Source organism: Oncorhynchus mykiss, chromosome 11 (genome assembly GCF_013265735.2).
Source record: "Oncorhynchus mykiss isolate Arlee chromosome 11, USDA_OmykA_1.1, whole genome shotgun sequence".
Lineage (NCBI taxonomy): Eukaryota > Metazoa > Chordata > Actinopteri > Salmoniformes > Salmonidae > Oncorhynchus > Oncorhynchus mykiss.
The window spans coordinates 69,328,086-69,345,722 of record NC_048575.1 but is presented as its reverse complement, the minus strand read 5'-3'; the positions used below and the strand labels follow the sequence as shown (position 1 = coordinate 69,345,722).

The following is a 17,637-nucleotide window of genomic DNA, read 5'->3' as shown; positions in this document are numbered from 1 at the left end:
TCAGTCCCCAGACCTCAACCCAATATCTTTGGGATGCGATGGAACAGGCTGTTCGCAGCATGAATGTTCCGTCGTCCAATCTGCAGCAACTGCGTGATGCCATTGCGTCAGCTTGACGTTTCCAACAACTTGTAGAATGCCCTGAAGAATTCAGGCTGTCCTGGAGGCAAATTTTATGTACTGTACAACAAACGCTCTTCCTTGCCTGCTGTTGTTTTTATTATGAATCTATGCCACTGTCACCGACACATGCTATCCACCATACAACTGGGGATAGGACGTACTCGCGTTAGTACAGATCACACACACACGTGTATCCTGTGTTATGTTGGTTCTGCTCTCCTGCTCATGTGTGAATGAGGACCGGCGCAGAGACTAAGCGTCGGTCTTTGAATGGATTACTGGTTGTTTACTCCTAATCACTAGACGGACAGTCAGAACTCAGAATCCCACTGGTCTGTTACCATGACAATGACTGCTGTTTTATCTCCAGCCTTTGTTGTTTTGTCTAGTTGTCTCTTTTTTGCTTCTGGCCTTGTTCTCTGCTTTTTAGGGATGGCTTCGTCAGACACATGAACACACACCCGCATTGTGGAAGTTTGGCTGCTTTAGTTTGTGTTTTTGGAAGTGTAACGATGCTTTGAAGTCCAGACATCAGTCTCTCCCAGAGTCCTTCTCTGACTGCTTGATGTGAGGCAAATGCTGCCTCTCGGCTGCTTTCTTCTTTTGTTTTTCCCTCCACCTCGGGGCCGTTACTCGTCTCCTCCAGACACAAAGCCTTCCTTCATTCCTTCTCTACTTCATCTCCATTTCTTTTTTCTCTCTCTCGCTCTCTCCTTGTCCCTCTGCGTTTCTCAACATTTTTCTCCCCCTTTCGTCCATCAATCGTTGCCTAATGTCCAATTGTAGTTGTAATAGCTGTGTGTGTGTACACGTGCATGTGTTTTTGGTTTGTCTTTGTGACACCATCGTCCTATATATCCCTGAATGTGTTGTGATATCCTCTGAGACTTCTTCACTTTTAGTCTTTAGTTTGTTTCTGTTTACCTAGCTAGTATTGATATGTGTCTGTGACAGTACGTGAACAGTTGTATTGTGTGTCAGTTCAAGACTGCATCGACTAAGTATGCGACTACCTTCAAATTGTTTGGAGTGAAAGAATTGATCGGATAACTTTCTAAACCCTAGACTTTGAAAAGTTGGATGAACTTTAAAACCCATTTCTTTAGTGTCGCTAAATAACAACACTGGACACATTTGTTGTGTGTGTGTGTGTGTGTGTGTGTGTGTACAGGTGCTCTGTGGATGTGCATCGTGCTAAACCCTCACTGTAAGACGGAGCAGAAGTGTTGGTGGCTAAAACAGCTGAGGAGGTGGAACAGCGTGGACGTGTGTCCCTGGGAGGACGGTAACCATGGCCACGATCTGCCCAACCTCACCCACTCCCTGCCTCAGGGTGCCCATGGCAACCAAGGTGCGAGACAGGTCTCTTTTCTCTTTCGTTCTCTCCCCCTCCCCTGTGTTTCTCTCTCTCTCTGCTGTTAGCCTGCAGCTAATGTCTCCCTCCCCTCAATCTAATGCTACTTTCTCTCTCCCTCCCTCCCCTCAATCGAATGCAAGTTTCTCTCTCCCTCCCTCCCCTCAATCGAATGCAAGTTTCTCTCTCCCTCCCTCCCCTCATTCTAAAGCTAGTTTCTCTCTCCCTCCCTCCCCTCATTCTAAAGCTAGTTTCTCTCCCTCCCTCCCTCCCTCCCTCCCTCCCTCCCCTCAATCTAATGCTAGTTTCTCTCTCCCTCCCTACCCTCAAGCTAATGCTAGTTTCTCTCTCCCTCCCTACCCTCAAGCTAATGCTAGTTTCTCTCTCTCTCCCTCCCTCCCCTCAAGCTAATGCTAGTTTCTCTCTCTCTCCCTCCCTCCCCTCAATCTAATTCTACTTTCTCTCTCCCACCCTCCCCTCAATCTAATGCTAGTTTCTCTCTCCCTCCTTACCCTCAAGCTAATGCTAGTTTCTCTCCCTCCCTCCCCTCAAGCTAATGCTAGATTCTCTCTCTCTCCCTCCCTCCCCTCAAGCTAATGCTAGTTTCTCTCTCTCTCCCTCCATCCCCTCAATCTAATTCTACTTTCTCTCTCCCTCCCTCCCCTCAATCTAATGCTTTTTTCTCTCTCCCTCCCTCCCCTCAATCTAATGCTAGTTTCTCTCTCCCTCCCTCCCCTCAATCTAATGCTCGTTTCTCTCTCCCTCCCCTCAATCTAATGCTAGTTACTCTCCCTCCCTCCCTCCCTCCCTCCCTCCCTCCCTCCCTCCCTCCCTCCCTCCCTCCCTCCCTCCCTCCCTCCCTCCAATCTAATGCTAGTTTCTCTCTCCTCCCCTCAATCTAATGCTAGTTTCTCTCTCCCTCCCCTCAATCTGTTGCTAGTTTCCCTCTCCCTCCCTCCACTCAATCTAATGCTAGTTTCTCTCTCCATCCCTCCCCTCAAGCTAATGCTAGTTTCTCTCTCTCTCCCTCCCTCCCCTCAAGCTAATGCTAGTTTCTCTCTCTCTCCCTCCCTCCCCTCAAGCTAATGCTAGTTTCTCTCTCTCTCCCTCCCTCCCCTCAAGCTAATGCTAGTTTCTCTCTCTCCCTCCCCTCATTCGAATGCTAGTTTCTCTCTCTCCCTCCCTCCCCTTAATCTAATGCTCGTTTCTCTCTCTCCCTCCCCTCAATCTAATGCTAGTTACTCTCTCTCCCTCCCTCCCCTTAATCTAATGCTCGTTTCTCTCTCTCCCTCCCCTCAATCTAATGCTAGTTACTCTCCCTCCCTCCCTCCCTCCCTCCCTCCCTCCCTCCCTCCCTCCCTCCCTCCCTCCCTCCCTCCCTCCCCTCAATCTAATGCTAGTTTCTCTCTCCCTCCCTACCCTCAAGCTAATGCTAGTTTCTCTCTCCCTCCCTCCCCTCAAGCTAATGCTAGTTTCTCTCTCTCCCTCCCTCCCCTCAAGCTAATGCTAGTTTCTCTCTCTCTCCCTCCCTCCCCTCAATCTAATTCTACTTTCTCTCTCCCTCCCTCCCCTCAATCTAATGCTAGTTTCTCTCTCCCTCCCTCCCCTCAAGCTAATGCTAGTTTCTCTCCCTCCCTCCCCTCAAGCTAATGCTAGTTTCTCTCTCTCTCCCTCCCTCCCCTCAAGCTAATGCTAGTTTCTCTCTCTCTCCCTCCATCCCCTCAATCTAATTCTACTTTCTCTCTCCCTCCCTCCCCTCAATCTAATGCTTTTTTCTCTCTCCCTCCCTCCCCTCAATCTAATGCTAGTTTCTCTCTCCCTCCCTCCCCTCAATCTAATGCTCGTTTCTCTCTCTCCCTCCCCTCAATCTAATGCTAGTTACTCTCCCTCCCTCCCTCCCTCCCTCCCTCCCTCCCTCCAATCTAATGCTAGTTTCTCTCTCCTCCCCTCAATCTAATGCTAGTTTCTCTCTCCCTCCCCTCAATCTGTTGCTAGTTTCCCTCTCCCTCCCTCCACTCAATCTAATGCTAGTTTCTCTCTCCATCCCTCCCCTCAAGCTAATGCTAGTTTCTCTCTCTCTCCCTCCCTCCCCTCAAGCTAATGCTAGTTTCTCTCTCTCTCCCTCCCTCCCCTCAAGCTAATGCTAATTTCTCTCTCTCTCCCTCCCTCCCCTCAAGCTAATGCTAGTTTCTCTCTCTCCCTCCCCTCATTCGAATGCTAGTTTCTCTCTCTCCCTCCCTCCCCTTAATCTAATGCTCGTTTCTCTCTCTCCCTCCCCTCAATCTAATGCTAGTTACTCTCTCTCCCTCCTTCCCTTCAATCTAATGCTAGTTTCTCTCTCTCCCTCCCCTCAATCTAATGCTAGTTTCTCCCTGACTCCCTCCCTTCGATCTAATGCTAGTTTCTCTCTCCCTCGCTCCCCTCAATCTAATGCTAGTTTCTCTCTCCCTCCCTCCCCTCAATCTAATGCTAGTTCCTCCCTCCCTCCCTCCCCTCAATCTAATGCTAGTTACTCTCTCCCTCCCTCCCTTCAATCTAATGCTAGTTTCTCTCTCCCTCCCTCCCTTCAATCTAATGCTAGTTTCTCTCTCCCTCCTTCCCCTCAATCTAATGCTAGTTTCTCTCTCCCTCCCTCCCCTCAATCTAATGCTAGTTACTCTCTCCCTCCCTCCCCTCAATCTAATGCTAGTTACTCTCTCCCTCCCTCCCCTCAATCTAATGCTAGTTACTCTCTCCCTCCCTCCCCTCAATCTAATGCTAGTTTCTCTTTCTCCCTCGCTCCCCTCAATCTAATGCTAGTTTCTCTCTCTTCCTCCCCTCAATCTAATGCTAGTTATTCTCTCTCTCCCTCCCCTCAATCTAATGCTAGTTTCTGTCTCTCCCTCCCTCCCCTAGTTTCTCTCTCCCTCCTTCCCCTCAATCCAATGCTAGTTTCTCCCTCCCTCCCTCCAATCTATTGCTAGTTTCTCCCTCCCTCCCCTCAATCTAATGCTAGTTTCTCTCTCCCTCCCTCCTCCCCTCAATCTAATGCTAGTTTCTCTCTCCCTCCCTCCCTCCCGTCAATCTAATGCTAGTTTCTCTCTCCCTTCCTCCCCTCAATCTAATGCTAGTTTCTCCCTCCCCTCAATCTAATGCTAGTTACTCTCTCTCCCTCCCTCCCCTCAATCTAATGCTAGTTACTCTCTCCCACCCTCCCCTCAATCTAATGCTAGTTTCTCTCTCTCCCTCCCCTCAATCTAATGCTAGTTTCTCTCTCCCTCCCTCAATCGAATGCTCGTTTCTCTCTCTCCCTCCCTCCCCTCAATCTAATGCTAGTTTCTCTCCCTCCCTCCCTCCCTCCCTCCCTCCCTCCCTCCCTCCCTCCCCTCAATCTAATGCTAGTTTCTCTCCCTCCCTCCCCTCAATCTAATGCTAGTTTCTCTCCCTCCCTCCCTCCCTCCCTCCCTCCCTCCCTCCCCTCAATCTAATGCTAGTTTCTCTCTCCCTCCCTACCCTCAAGCTAATGCTAGTTTCTCTCTCTCTCTCCCTCCCTCCCCTCAAGCTAATGCTAGTTTCTCTCTCTCCCTCCCTCCCCTCAAGCTAATGCTAGTTTCTCTCTCTCTCCCTCCCTCCCCTCAATCTAATTCTACTTTCTCTCTCCCTCCCTCCCCTCAATCTAATGCTAGTTTCTCTCTCCCTCCCTCCCCTCAAGCTAATGCTAGTTTCTCTCCCTCCCTCCCCTCAAGCTAATGCTAGTTTCTCTCTCTCTCCCTCCCTCCCCTCAAGCTAATGCTAGTTTCTCTCTCTCTCCCTCCATCCCCTCAATCTAATTCTACTTTCTCTCTCCCTCCCTCCCCTCAATCTAATGCTTTTTTCTCTCTCCCTCCCTCCCCTCAATCTAATGCTAGTTTCTCTCTCCCTCCCTCCCCTCAATCTAATGCTCGTTTCTCTCTCTCCCTCCCCTCAATCTAATGCTAGTTACTCTCCCTCCCTCCCTCCCTCCCTCCCTCCCTCCCTCCCTCCCTCCCTCCCTCCCTCCCTCCCTCCCTCCAATCTAATGCTAGTTTCTCTCTCCTCCCCTCAATCTAATGCTAGTTTCTCTCTCCCTCCCCTCAATCTGTTGCTAGTTTCCCTCTCCCTCCCTCCACTCAATCTAATGCTAGTTTCTCTCTCCATCCCTCCCCTCAAGCTAATGCTAGTTTCTCTCTCTCTCCCTCCCTCCCCTCAAGCTAATGCTAGTTTCTCTCTCTCTCCCTCCCTCCCCTCAAGCTAATGCTAATTTCTCTCTCTCTCCCTCCCTCCCCTCAAGCTAATGCTAGTTTCTCTCTCTCCCTCCCCTCATTCGAATGCTAGTTTCTCTCTCTCCCTCCCTCCCCTTAATCTAATGCTCGTTTCTCTCTCTCCCTCCCCTCAATCTAATGCTAGTTACTCTCTCTCCCTCCTTCCCTTCAATCTAATGCTAGTTTCTCTCTCTCCCTCCCCTCAATCTAATGCTAGTTTCTCCCTGACTCCCTCCCTCCCTCCCTTCGATCTAATGCTAGTTTCTCTCTCCCTCGCTCCCCTCAATCTAATGCTAGTTTCTCTCTCCCTCCCTCCCCTCAATCTAATGCTAGTTCCTCCCTCCCTCCCTCCCCTCAATCTAATGCTAGTTACTCTCTCCCTCCCTCCCTTCAATCTAATGCTAGTTTCTCTCTCCCTCCTTCCCCTCAATCTAATGCTAGTTTCTCTCTCCCTCCCTCCCCTCAATCTAATGCTAGTTACTCTCTCCCTCCCTCCCTTCAATCTAATGCTAGTTTCCCTCTCCCTCCCTCCACTCAATCTAATGCTAGTTTCTCTCTCCATCCCTCCCCTCAAGCTAATGCTAGTTTCTCTCTCTCTCCCTCCCTCCCCTCAAGCTAATGCTAGTTTCTCTCTCTCTCCCTCCCTCCCCTCAAGCTAATGCTAATTTCTCTCTCTCTCCCTCCCTCCCCTCAAGCTAATGCTAGTTTCTCTCTCTCCCTCCCCTCATTCGAATGCTAGTTTCTCTCTCTCCCTCCCTCCCCTTAATCTAATGCTCGTTTCTCTCTCTCCCTCCCCTCAATCTAATGCTAGTTACTCTCTCTCCCTCCTTCCCTTCAATCTAATGCTAGTTTCTCTCTCTCCCTCCCCTCAATCTAATGCTAGTTTCTCCCTGACTCCCTCCCTCCCTCCCTTCGATCTAATGCTAGTTTCTCTCTCCCTCGCTCCCCTCAATCTAATGCTAGTTTCTCTCTCCCTCCCTCCCCTCAATCTAATGCTAGTTCCTCCCTCCCTCCCTCCCCTCAATCTAATGCTAGTTACTCTCTCCCTCCCTCCCCTCAATCTAATGCTAGTTTCTCCCTCCCTCCCCTCAATCTAATGCTCGTTTCTCTCCCTCCCTCCCTCCCTCCCTCCCTCCCTCCCCTCAATCTAATGCTAGTTTCTCTCCCTCCCTCCCCTCAATCTAATGCTAGTTTCTCTCTCCCTCCCTCCCCTCAATCTAATGCTCGTTTCTCTCTCTCCCTCCCCTCAATCTAATGCTAGTTACTCTCCCTCCCTCCCTCCCTCCCTCCCTCCCTCCAATCTAATGCTAGTTTCTCTCTCCTCCCCTCAATCTAATGCTAGTTTCTCTCTCCCTCCCCTCAATCTGTTGCTAGTTTCCCTCTCCCTCCCTCCACTCAATCTAATGCTAGTTTCTCTCTCCATCCCTCCCCTCAAGCTAATGCTAGTTTCTCTCTCTCTCCCTCCCTCCCCTCAAGCTAATGCTAGTTTCTCTCTCTCTCCCTCCCTCCCCTCAAGCTAATGCTAATTTCTCTCTCTCTCCCTCCCTCCCCTCAAGCTAATGCTAGTTTCTCTCTCTCCCTCCCCTCATTCGAATGCTAGTTTCTCTCTCTCCCTCCCTCCCCTTAATCTAATGCTCGTTTCTCTCTCTCCCTCCCCTCAATCTAATGCTAGTTACTCTCTCTCCCTCCCTCCCCTTAATCTAATGCTCGTTTCTCTCTCTCCCTCCCCTCAATCTAATGCTAGTTACTCTCCCTCCCTCCCTCCCTCCCTCCCTCCCTCCCTCCCTCCCTCCCTCCCTCCCCTCAATCTAATGCTAGTTTCTCTCTCCCTCCCTACCCTCAAGCTAATGCTAGTTTCTCTCTCTCTCTCCCTCCCTCCCCTCAAGCTAATGCTAGTTTCTCTCTCTCCCTCCCTCCCCTCAAGCTAATGCTAGTTTCTCTCTCTCTCCCTCCCTCCCCTCAATCTAATTCTACTTTCTCTCTCCCTCCCTCCCCTCAATCTAATGCTAGTTTCTCTCTCCCTCCCTCCCCTCAAGCTAATGCTAGTTTCTCTCCCTCCCTCCCCTCAAGCTAATGCTAGTTTCTCTCTCTCTCCCTCCCTCCCCTCAAGCTAATGCTAGTTTCTCTCTCTCTCCCTCCATCCCCTCAATCTAATTCTACTTTCTCTCTCCCTCCCTCCCCTCAATCTAATGCTTTTTTCTCTCTCCCTCCCTCCCCTCAATCTAATGCTAGTTTCTCTCTCCCTCCCTCCCCTCAATCTAATGCTCGTTTCTCTCTCTCCCTCCCCTCAATCTAATGCTAGTTACTCTCCCTCCCTCCCTCCCTCCCTCCCTCCCTCCCTCCCTCCCTCCCTCCCTCCCTCCCTCCAATCTAATGCTAGTTTCTCTCTCCTCCCCTCAATCTAATGCTAGTTTCTCTCTCCCTCCCCTCAATCTGTTGCTAGTTTCCCTCTCCCTCCCTCCACTCAATCTAATGCTAGTTTCTCTCTCCATCCCTCCCCTCAAGCTAATGCTAGTTTCTCTCTCTCTCCCTCCCTCCCCTCAAGCTAATGCTAGTTTCTCTCTCTCTCCCTCCCTCCCCTCAAGCTAATGCTAATTTCTCTCTCTCTCCCTCCCTCCCCTCAAGCTAATGCTAGTTTCTCTCTCTCCCTCCCCTCATTCGAATGCTAGTTTCTCTCTCTCCCTCCCTCCCCTTAATCTAATGCTCGTTTCTCTCTCTCCCTCCCCTCAATCTAATGCTAGTTACTCTCTCTCCCTCCTTCCCTTCAATCTAATGCTAGTTTCTCTCTCTCCCTCCCCTCAATCTAATGCTAGTTTCTCCCTGACTCCCTCCCTCCCTCCCTTCGATCTAATGCTAGTTTCTCTCTCCCTCGCTCCCCTCAATCTAATGCTAGTTTCTCTCTCCCTCCCTCCCCTCAATCTAATGCTAGTTCCTCCCTCCCTCCCTCCCCTCAATCTAATGCTAGTTACTCTCTCCCTCCCTCCCTTCAATCTAATGCTAGTTTCTCTCTCCCTCCTTCCCCTCAATCTAATGCTAGTTTCTCTCTCCCTCCCTCCCCTCAATCTAATGCTAGTTACTCTCTCCCTCCCTCCCTTCAATCTAATGCTAGTTTCCCTCTCCCTCCCTCCACTCAATCTAATGCTAGTTTCTCTCTCCATCCCTCCCCTCAAGCTAATGCTAGTTTCTCTCTCTCTCCCTCCCTCCCCTCAAGCTAATGCTAGTTTCTCTCTCTCTCCCTCCCTCCCCTCAAGCTAATGCTAATTTCTCTCTCTCTCCCTCCCTCCCCTCAAGCTAATGCTAGTTTCTCTCTCTCCCTCCCCTCATTCGAATGCTAGTTTCTCTCTCTCCCTCCCTCCCCTTAATCTAATGCTCGTTTCTCTCTCTCCCTCCCCTCAATCTAATGCTAGTTACTCTCTCTCCCTCCTTCCCTTCAATCTAATGCTAGTTTCTCTCTCTCCCTCCCCTCAATCTAATGCTAGTTTCTCCCTGACTCCCTCCCTCCCTCCCTTCGATCTAATGCTAGTTTCTCTCTCCCTCGCTCCCCTCAATCTAATGCTAGTTTCTCTCTCCCTCCCTCCCCTCAATCTAATGCTAGTTCCTCCCTCCCTCCCTCCCCTCAATCTAATGCTAGTTACTCTCTCCCTCCCTCCCTTCAATCTAATGCTAGTTTCTCTCTCCCTCCTTCCCCTCAATCTAATGCTAGTTTCTCTCTCCCTCCCTCCCCTCAATCTAATGCTAGTTACTCTCTCCCTCCCTCCCCTCAATCTAATGCTAGTTACTCTCTCCCTCCCTCCCCTCAATCTAATGCTAGTTACTCTCTCCCTCCCTCCCCTCAATCTAATGCTAGTTACTCTCTCCCTCCCTCCCCTCAATCTAATGCTAGTTACTCTCTCCCTCCCTCCCCTCAATCTAATGCTAGTTACTCTCTCTCCCTCCCTCCCCTCAATCTAATGCTAGTTACTCTCTCCCACCCTCCCCTCAATCTAATGCTAGTTTCTCTCTCTCCCTCCCCTCAATCTAATGCTAGTTTCTCTCTCCCTCCCTCAATCGAATGCTCGTTTCTCTCTCTCCCTCCCTCCCCTCAATCTAATGCTAGTTTCTCTCTCTCCCTCCCTCCCCTCAATCTAATGCTAGTTTCTCCCTCCCTCCCCTCAATCTAATGCTCGTTTCTCTCCCTCCCTCCCTCCCTCCCTCCCTCCCTCCCTCCCCTCAATCTAATGCTAGTTTCTCTCCCTCCCTCCCCTCAATCTAATGCTAGTTTCTCTCTCCCTCCCTCCCCTCAATCTAATGCTCGTTTCTCTCTCTCCCTCCCCTCAATCTAATGCTAGTTACTCTCCCTCCCTCCCTCCCTCCCTCCCTCCCTCCCTCCAATCTAATGCTAGTTTCTCTCTCCTCCCCTCAATCTAATGCTAGTTTCTCTCTCCCTCCCCTCAATCTGTTGCTAGTTTCCCTCTCCCTCCCTCCACTCAATCTAATGCTAGTTTCTCTCTCCATCCCTCCCCTCAAGCTAATGCTAGTTTCTCTCTCTCTCCCTCCCTCCCCTCAAGCTAATGCTAGTTTCTCTCTCTCTCCCTCCCTCCCCTCAAGCTAATGCTAATTTCTCTCTCTCTCCCTCCCTCCCCTCAAGCTAATGCTAGTTTCTCTCTCTCCCTCCCCTCATTCGAATGCTAGTTTCTCTCTCTCCCTCCCTCCCCTTAATCTAATGCTCGTTTCTCTCTCTCCCTCCCCTCAATCTAATGCTAGTTACTCTCTCTCCCTCCCTCCCCTTAATCTAATGCTCGTTTCTCTCTCTCCCTCCCCTCAATCTAATGCTAGTTACTCTCCCTCCCTCCCTCCCTCCCTCCCTCCCTCCCTCCCTCCCTCCCTCCCCTCAATCTAATGCTAGTTTCTCTCTCCCTCCCTACCCTCAAGCTAATGCTAGTTTCTCTCTCTCTCTCCCTCCCTCCCCTCAAGCTAATGCTAGTTTCTCTCTCTCCCTCCCTCCCCTCAAGCTAATGCTAGTTTCTCTCTCTCTCCCTCCCTCCCCTCAATCTAATTCTACTTTCTCTCTCCCTCCCTCCCCTCAATCTAATGCTAGTTTCTCTCTCCCTCCCTCCCCTCAAGCTAATGCTAGTTTCTCTCCCTCCCTCCCCTCAAGCTAATGCTAGTTTCTCTCTCTCTCCCTCCCTCCCCTCAAGCTAATGCTAGTTTCTCTCTCTCTCCCTCCATCCCCTCAATCTAATTCTACTTTCTCTCTCCCTCCCTCCCCTCAATCTAATGCTTTTTTCTCTCTCCCTCCCTCCCCTCAATCTAATGCTAGTTTCTCTCTCCCTCCCTCCCCTCAATCTAATGCTCGTTTCTCTCTCTCCCTCCCCTCAATCTAATGCTAGTTACTCTCCCTCCCTCCCTCCCTCCCTCCCTCCCTCCCTCCCTCCCTCCCTCCCTCCCTCCCTCCAATCTAATGCTAGTTTCTCTCTCCTCCCCTCAATCTAATGCTAGTTTCTCTCTCCCTCCCCTCAATCTGTTGCTAGTTTCCCTCTCCCTCCCTCCACTCAATCTAATGCTAGTTTCTCTCTCCATCCCTCCCCTCAAGCTAATGCTAGTTTCTCTCTCTCTCCCTCCCTCCCCTCAAGCTAATGCTAGTTTCTCTCTCTCTCCCTCCCTCCCCTCAAGCTAATGCTAATTTCTCTCTCTCTCCCTCCCTCCCCTCAAGCTAATGCTAGTTTCTCTCTCTCCCTCCCCTCATTCGAATGCTAGTTTCTCTCTCTCCCTCCCTCCCCTTAATCTAATGCTCGTTTCTCTCTCTCCCTCCCCTCAATCTAATGCTAGTTACTCTCTCTCCCTCCTTCCCTTCAATCTAATGCTAGTTTCTCTCTCTCCCTCCCCTCAATCTAATGCTAGTTTCTCCCTGACTCCCTCCCTCCCTCCCTTCGATCTAATGCTAGTTTCTCTCTCCCTCGCTCCCCTCAATCTAATGCTAGTTTCTCTCTCCCTCCCTCCCCTCAATCTAATGCTAGTTCCTCCCTCCCTCCCTCCCCTCAATCTAATGCTAGTTACTCTCTCCCTCCCTCCCTTCAATCTAATGCTAGTTTCTCTCTCCCTCCTTCCCCTCAATCTAATGCTAGTTTCTCTCTCCCTCCCTCCCCTCAATCTAATGCTAGTTACTCTCTCCCTCCCTCCCTTCAATCTAATGCTAGTTTCCCTCTCCCTCCCTCCACTCAATCTAATGCTAGTTTCTCTCTCCATCCCTCCCCTCAAGCTAATGCTAGTTTCTCTCTCTCTCCCTCCCTCCCCTCAAGCTAATGCTAGTTTCTCTCTCTCTCCCTCCCTCCCCTCAAGCTAATGCTAATTTCTCTCTCTCTCCCTCCCTCCCCTCAAGCTAATGCTAGTTTCTCTCTCTCCCTCCCCTCATTCGAATGCTAGTTTCTCTCTCTCCCTCCCTCCCCTTAATCTAATGCTCGTTTCTCTCTCTCCCTCCCCTCAATCTAATGCTAGTTACTCTCTCTCCCTCCTTCCCTTCAATCTAATGCTAGTTTCTCTCTCTCCCTCCCCTCAATCTAATGCTAGTTTCTCCCTGACTCCCTCCCTCCCTCCCTTCGATCTAATGCTAGTTTCTCTCTCCCTCGCTCCCCTCAATCTAATGCTAGTTTCTCTCTCCCTCCCTCCCCTCAATCTAATGCTAGTTCCTCCCTCCCTCCCTCCCCTCAATCTAATGCTAGTTACTCTCTCCCTCCCTCCCTTCAATCTAATGCTAGTTTCTCTCTCCCTCCTTCCCCTCAATCTAATGCTAGTTTCTCTCTCCCTCCCTCCCCTCAATCTAATGCTAGTTACTCTCTCCCTCCCTCCCCTCAATCTAATGCTAGTTACTCTCTCCCTCCCTCCCCTCAATCTAATGCTAGTTACTCTCTCCCTCCCTCCCCTCAATCTAATGCTAGTTTCTCTCTCCCTCGCTCCCCTCAATCTAATGCTAGTTTCTCTCTCCCTCCCTCCCCTCAATCTAATGCTAGTTCCTCCCTCCCTCCCTCCCCTCAATCTAATGCTAGTTACTCTCTCCCTCCCTCCCTTCCTCCCTTCAATCCCTTCAATCTAATGCTAGTTACTCTCTCCCTCCCTCCCCTCAATCTAATGCTAGTTACTCTCTCCCTCCCTCCCCTCAATCTAATGCTAGTTTCTCTTTCTCCCTCGCTCCCCTCAATCTAATGCTAGTTTCTCTCTCTTCCTCCCCTCAATCTAATGCTAGTTATTCTCTCTCTCCCTCCCCTCAATCTAATGCTAGTTTCTGTCTCTCCCTCCCTCCCCTAGTTTCTCTCTCCCTCCTTCCCCTCAATCCAATGCTAGTTTCTCCCTCCCTCCCCTCAATCTAATGCTAGTTCCTCCCTCCCTCCCACCCTCCCTCCCTCCCTCCCTCCCTCCAATCTATTGCTAGTTTCTCCCTCCCTCCCCTCAATCTAATGCTAGTTTCTCTCTCCCTCCCTCCTCCCCTCAATCTAATGCTAGTTTCTCTCTCCCTCCCTCCCTCCCCTCAATCTAATGCTAGTTTCTCTCTCCCTTCCTCCCCTCAATCTAATGCTAGTTTCTCCCTCCCCTCAATCTAATGCTAGTTACTCTCTCTCCCTCCCTCCCCTCAATCTAATGCTAGTTACTCTCTCCCACCCTCCCCTCAATCTAATGCTAGTTTCTCTCTCTCCCTCCCCTCAATCTAATGCTAGTTTCTCTCTCCCTCCCTCAATCGAATGCTCGTTTCTCTCTCTCCCTCCCTCCCCTCAATCTAATGCTAGTTTCTCTCTCTCCCTCCCTCCCCTCAATCTAATGCTAGTTTCTCCCTCCCTCCCCTCAATCTAATGCTTGTTTCTCTCCCTCCCTCCCTCCCTCCCTCCCTCCCTCCCTCCCCTCAATCTAATGCTAGTTTCTCTCTCTCCCTCCCCTCAATCTAATGCTAGTTTCTCTCTCTCCCTCCCTCCCCTCAATCTAATGCTAGTTTCTCCCTCCCTCCCCTCAATCTAATGCTTGTTTCTCTCCCTCCCTCCCTCCCCTCAATCTAATGCTAGTTTCTCTCCCTCCCTCCCCTCAATCTAATGCTAGATTCTCTCTCTCCCTCCCCTCAATCTAATGCTAGTTTCTCTCCCTCCCTCCCCTCAATCTAATGCTAGATTCTCTCTCCCTCCCCTCAATCTAATGCTAGTTTCTCTCTCTCCCTCCCCTCAATCTAATGCTAGTTTCTCTCTCCCTCCCTCCCCTCAATCTAATGCTAGTTACTCTCTCTCTCCCTCCCTCCCCTCAATCTAATGCTAGTTTCTCTCTCCCTCCCTCCCCTCAATCTAATGCTAGTTTCTCTCTCCCTCCCTCCCCTCAATCTAATGCTAGTTCCTCCCTCCCTCCCTCCCCTCAATCTAATGCTAGTTCCTCCCTCCCTCCCTCCCCTCAATCTAATGCTAGTTACTCTCTCCCTCCCTCCCCTCAATCTAATGCTAGTTACTCTCTCCCTCCCTCCCCTCAATCTAATGCTAGTTACTCTCTCCCTCCCTCCCCTCAATCTAATGCTAGTTACTCTCTCCCTCCCTCCCCTCAATCTAATGCTAGTTACTCTCTCTCCCTCCCTCCCCTCAATCTAATGCTAGTTACTCTCTCCCACCCTCCCCTCAATCTAATGCTAGTTTCTCTCTCTCCCTCCCCTCAATCTAATGCTAGTTTCTCTCTCCCTCCCTCAATCGAATGCTCGTTTCTCTCTCTCCCTCCCTCCCCTCAATCTAATGCTAGTTTCTCTCTCTCCCTCCCTCCCCTCAATCTAATGCTAGTTTCTCCCTCCCTCCCCTCAATCTAATGCTCGTTTCTCTCCCTCCCTCCCTCCCTCCCTCCCTCCCCTCAATCTAATGCTAGTTTCTCTCCCTCCCTCCCCTCAATCTAATGCTAGTTTCTCTCTCCCTCCCTCCCCTCAATCTAATGCTCGTTTCTCTCTCTCCCTCCCCTCAATCTAATGCTAGTTACTCTCCCTCCCTCCCTCCCTCCCTCCCTCCCTCCCTCCCTCCAATCTAATGCTAGTTTCTCTCTCCTCCCCTCAATCTAATGCTAGTTTCTCTCTCCCTCCCCTCAATCTGTTGCTAGTTTCCCTCTCCCTCCCTCCACTCAATCTAATGCTAGTTTCTCTCTCCATCCCTCCCCTCAAGCTAATGCTAGTTTCTCTCTCTCTCCCTCCCTCCCCTCAAGCTAATGCTAGTTTCTCTCTCTCTCCCTCCCTCCCCTCAAGCTAATGCTAATTTCTCTCTCTCTCCCTCCCTCCCCTCAAGCTAATGCTAGTTTCTCTCTCTCCCTCCCCTCATTCGAATGCTAGTTTCTCTCTCTCCCTCCCTCCCCTTAATCTAATGCTCGTTTCTCTCTCTCCCTCCCCTCAATCTAATGCTAGTTACTCTCTCTCCCTCCCTCCCCTTAATCTAATGCTCGTTTCTCTCTCTCCCTCCCCTCAATCTAATGCTAGTTACTCTCCCTCCCTCCCTCCCTCCCTCCCTCCCTCCCTCCCCTCAATCTAATGCTAGTTTCTCTCTCCCTCCCTACCCTCAAGCTAATGCTAGTTTCTCTCTCTCTCTCCCTCCCTCCCCTCAAGCTAATGCTAGTTTCTCTCTCTCCCTCCCTCCCCTCAAGCTAATGCTAGTTTCTCTCTCTCTCCCTCCCTCCCCTCAATCTAATTCTACTTTCTCTCTCCCTCCCTCCCCTCAATCTAATGCTAGTTTCTCTCTCCCTCCCTCCCCTCAAGCTAATGCTAGTTTCTCTCCCTCCCTCCCCTCAAGCTAATGCTAGTTTCTCTCTCTCTCCCTCCCTCCCCTCAAGCTAATGCTAGTTTCTCTCTCTCTCCCTCCATCCCCTCAATCTAATTCTACTTTCTCTCTCCCTCCCTCCCCTCAATCTAATGCTTTTTTCTCTCTCCCTCCCTCCCCTCAATCTAATGCTAGTTTCTCTCTCCCTCCCTCCCCTCAATCTAATGCTCGTTTCTCTCTCTCCCTCCCCTCAATCTAATGCTAGTTACTCTCCCTCCCTCCCTCCCTCCCTCCCTCCCTCCCTCCCTCCCTCCCTCCCTCCCTCCCTCCCTCCCTCCCTCCCTCCCTCCAATCTAATGCTAGTTTCTCTCTCCTCCCCTCAATCTAATGCTAGTTTCTCTCTCCCTCCCCTCAATCTGTTGCTAGTTTCCCTCTCCCTCCCTCCACTCAATCTAATGCTAGTTTCTCTCTCCATCCCTCCCCTCAAGCTAATGCTAGTTTCTCTCTCTCTCCCTCCCTCCCCTCAAGCTAATGCTAGTTTCTCTCTCTCTCCCTCCCTCCCCTCAAGCTAATGCTAATTTCTCTCTCTCTCCCTCCCTCCCCTCAAGCTAATGCTAGTTTCTCTCTCTCCCTCCCCTCATTCGAATGCTAGTTTCTCTCTCTCCCTCCCTCCCCTTAATCTAATGCTCGTTTCTCTCTCTCCCTCCCCTCAATCTAATGCTAGTTACTCTCTCTCCCTCCTTCCCTTCAATCTAATGCTAGTTTCTCTCTCTCCCTCCCCTCAATCTAATGCTAGTTTCTCCCTGACTCCCTCCCTCCCTCCCTTCGATCTAATGCTAGTTTCTCTCTCCCTCGCTCCCCTCAATCTAATGCTAGTTTCTCTCTCCCTCCCTCCCCTCAATCTAATGCTAGTTCCTCCCTCCCTCCCTCCCCTCAATCTAATGCTAGTTACTCTCTCCCTCCCTCCCTTCAATCTAATGCTAGTTTCTCTCTCCCTCCTTCCCCTCAATCTAATGCTAGTTTCTCTCTCCCTCCCTCCCCTCAATCTAATGCTAGTTACTCTCTCCCTCCCTCCCTTCAATCTAATGCTAGTTTCCCTCTCCCTCCCTCCACTCAATCTAATGCTAGTTTCTCTCTCCATCCCTCCCCTCAAGCTAATGCTAGTTTCTCTCTCTCTCCCTCCCTCCCCTCAAGCTAATGCTAGTTTCTCTCTCTCTCCCTCCCTCCCCTCAAGCTAATGCTAATTTCTCTCTCTCTCCCTCCCTCCCCTCAAGCTAATGCTAGTTTCTCTCTCTCCCTCCCCTCATTCGAATGCTAGTTTCTCTCTCTCCCTCCCTCCCCTTAATCTAATGCTCGTTTCTCTCTCTCCCTCCCCTCAATCTAATGCTAGTTACTCTCTCTCCCTCCTTCCCTTCAATCTAATGCTAGTTTCTCTCTCTCCCTCCCCTCAATCTAATGCTAGTTTCTCCCTGACTCCCTCCCTCCCTCCCTTCGATCTAATGCTAGTTTCTCTCTCCCTCGCTCCCCTCAATCTAATGCTAGTTTCTCTCTCCCTCCCTCCCCTCAATCTAATGCTAGTTCCTCCCTCCCTCCCTCCCCTCAATCTAATGCTAGTTACTCTCTCCCTCCCTCCCTTCAATCTAATGCTAGTTTCTCTCTCCCTCCTTCCCCTCAATCTAATGCTAGTTTCTCTCTCCCTCCCTCCCCTCAATCTAATGCTAGTTACTCTCTCCCTCCCTCCCCTCAATCTAATGCTAGTTACTCTCTCCCTCCCTCCCCTCAATCTAATGCTAGTTACTCTCTCCCTCCCTCCCCTCAATCTAATGCTAGTTTCTCTCTCCCTCGCTCCCCTCAATCTAATGCTAGTTTCTCTCTCCCTCCCTCCCCTCAATCTAATGCTAGTTCCTCCCTCCCTCCCTCCCCTCAATCTAATGCTAGTTACTCTCTCCCTCCCTCCCTTCCTCCCTTCAATCCCTTCAATCTAATGCTAGTTACTCTCTCCCTCCCTCCCCTCAATCTAATGCTAGTTACTCTCTCCCTCCCTCCCCTCAATCTAATGCTAGTTTCTCTTTCTCCCTCGCTCCCCTCAATCTAATGCTAGTTTCTCTCTCTTCCTCCCCTCAATCTAATGCTAGTTATTCTCTCTCTCCCTCCCCTCAATCTAATGCTAGTT

At 50.5% G+C, this 17,637-nt stretch overlaps 1 protein-coding gene across 3 annotated transcripts in view; it reads left to right on the top strand.

Annotated features, from left to right (window-relative positions):
- LOC110536299 (zinc finger SWIM domain-containing protein 6) overlaps positions 1-17,637 on the top strand; it is an 88,095-nt gene that overhangs the window by 49,320 nt on the left and 21,138 nt on the right. For all 3 annotated transcript variants that reach the window (XR_005034728.1, XM_036936213.1, XM_036936212.1), the window contains exon 5: positions 1,295-1,474. Coding sequence is in view for 2 of the 3 variants with exons in the window: in XM_036936213.1 (XP_036792108.1) it covers positions 1,295-1,474 (180 nt within the window). In the remaining variant the exon portion in view is untranslated. The remainder of the gene's footprint in view (positions 1-1,294; positions 1,475-17,637) is intronic.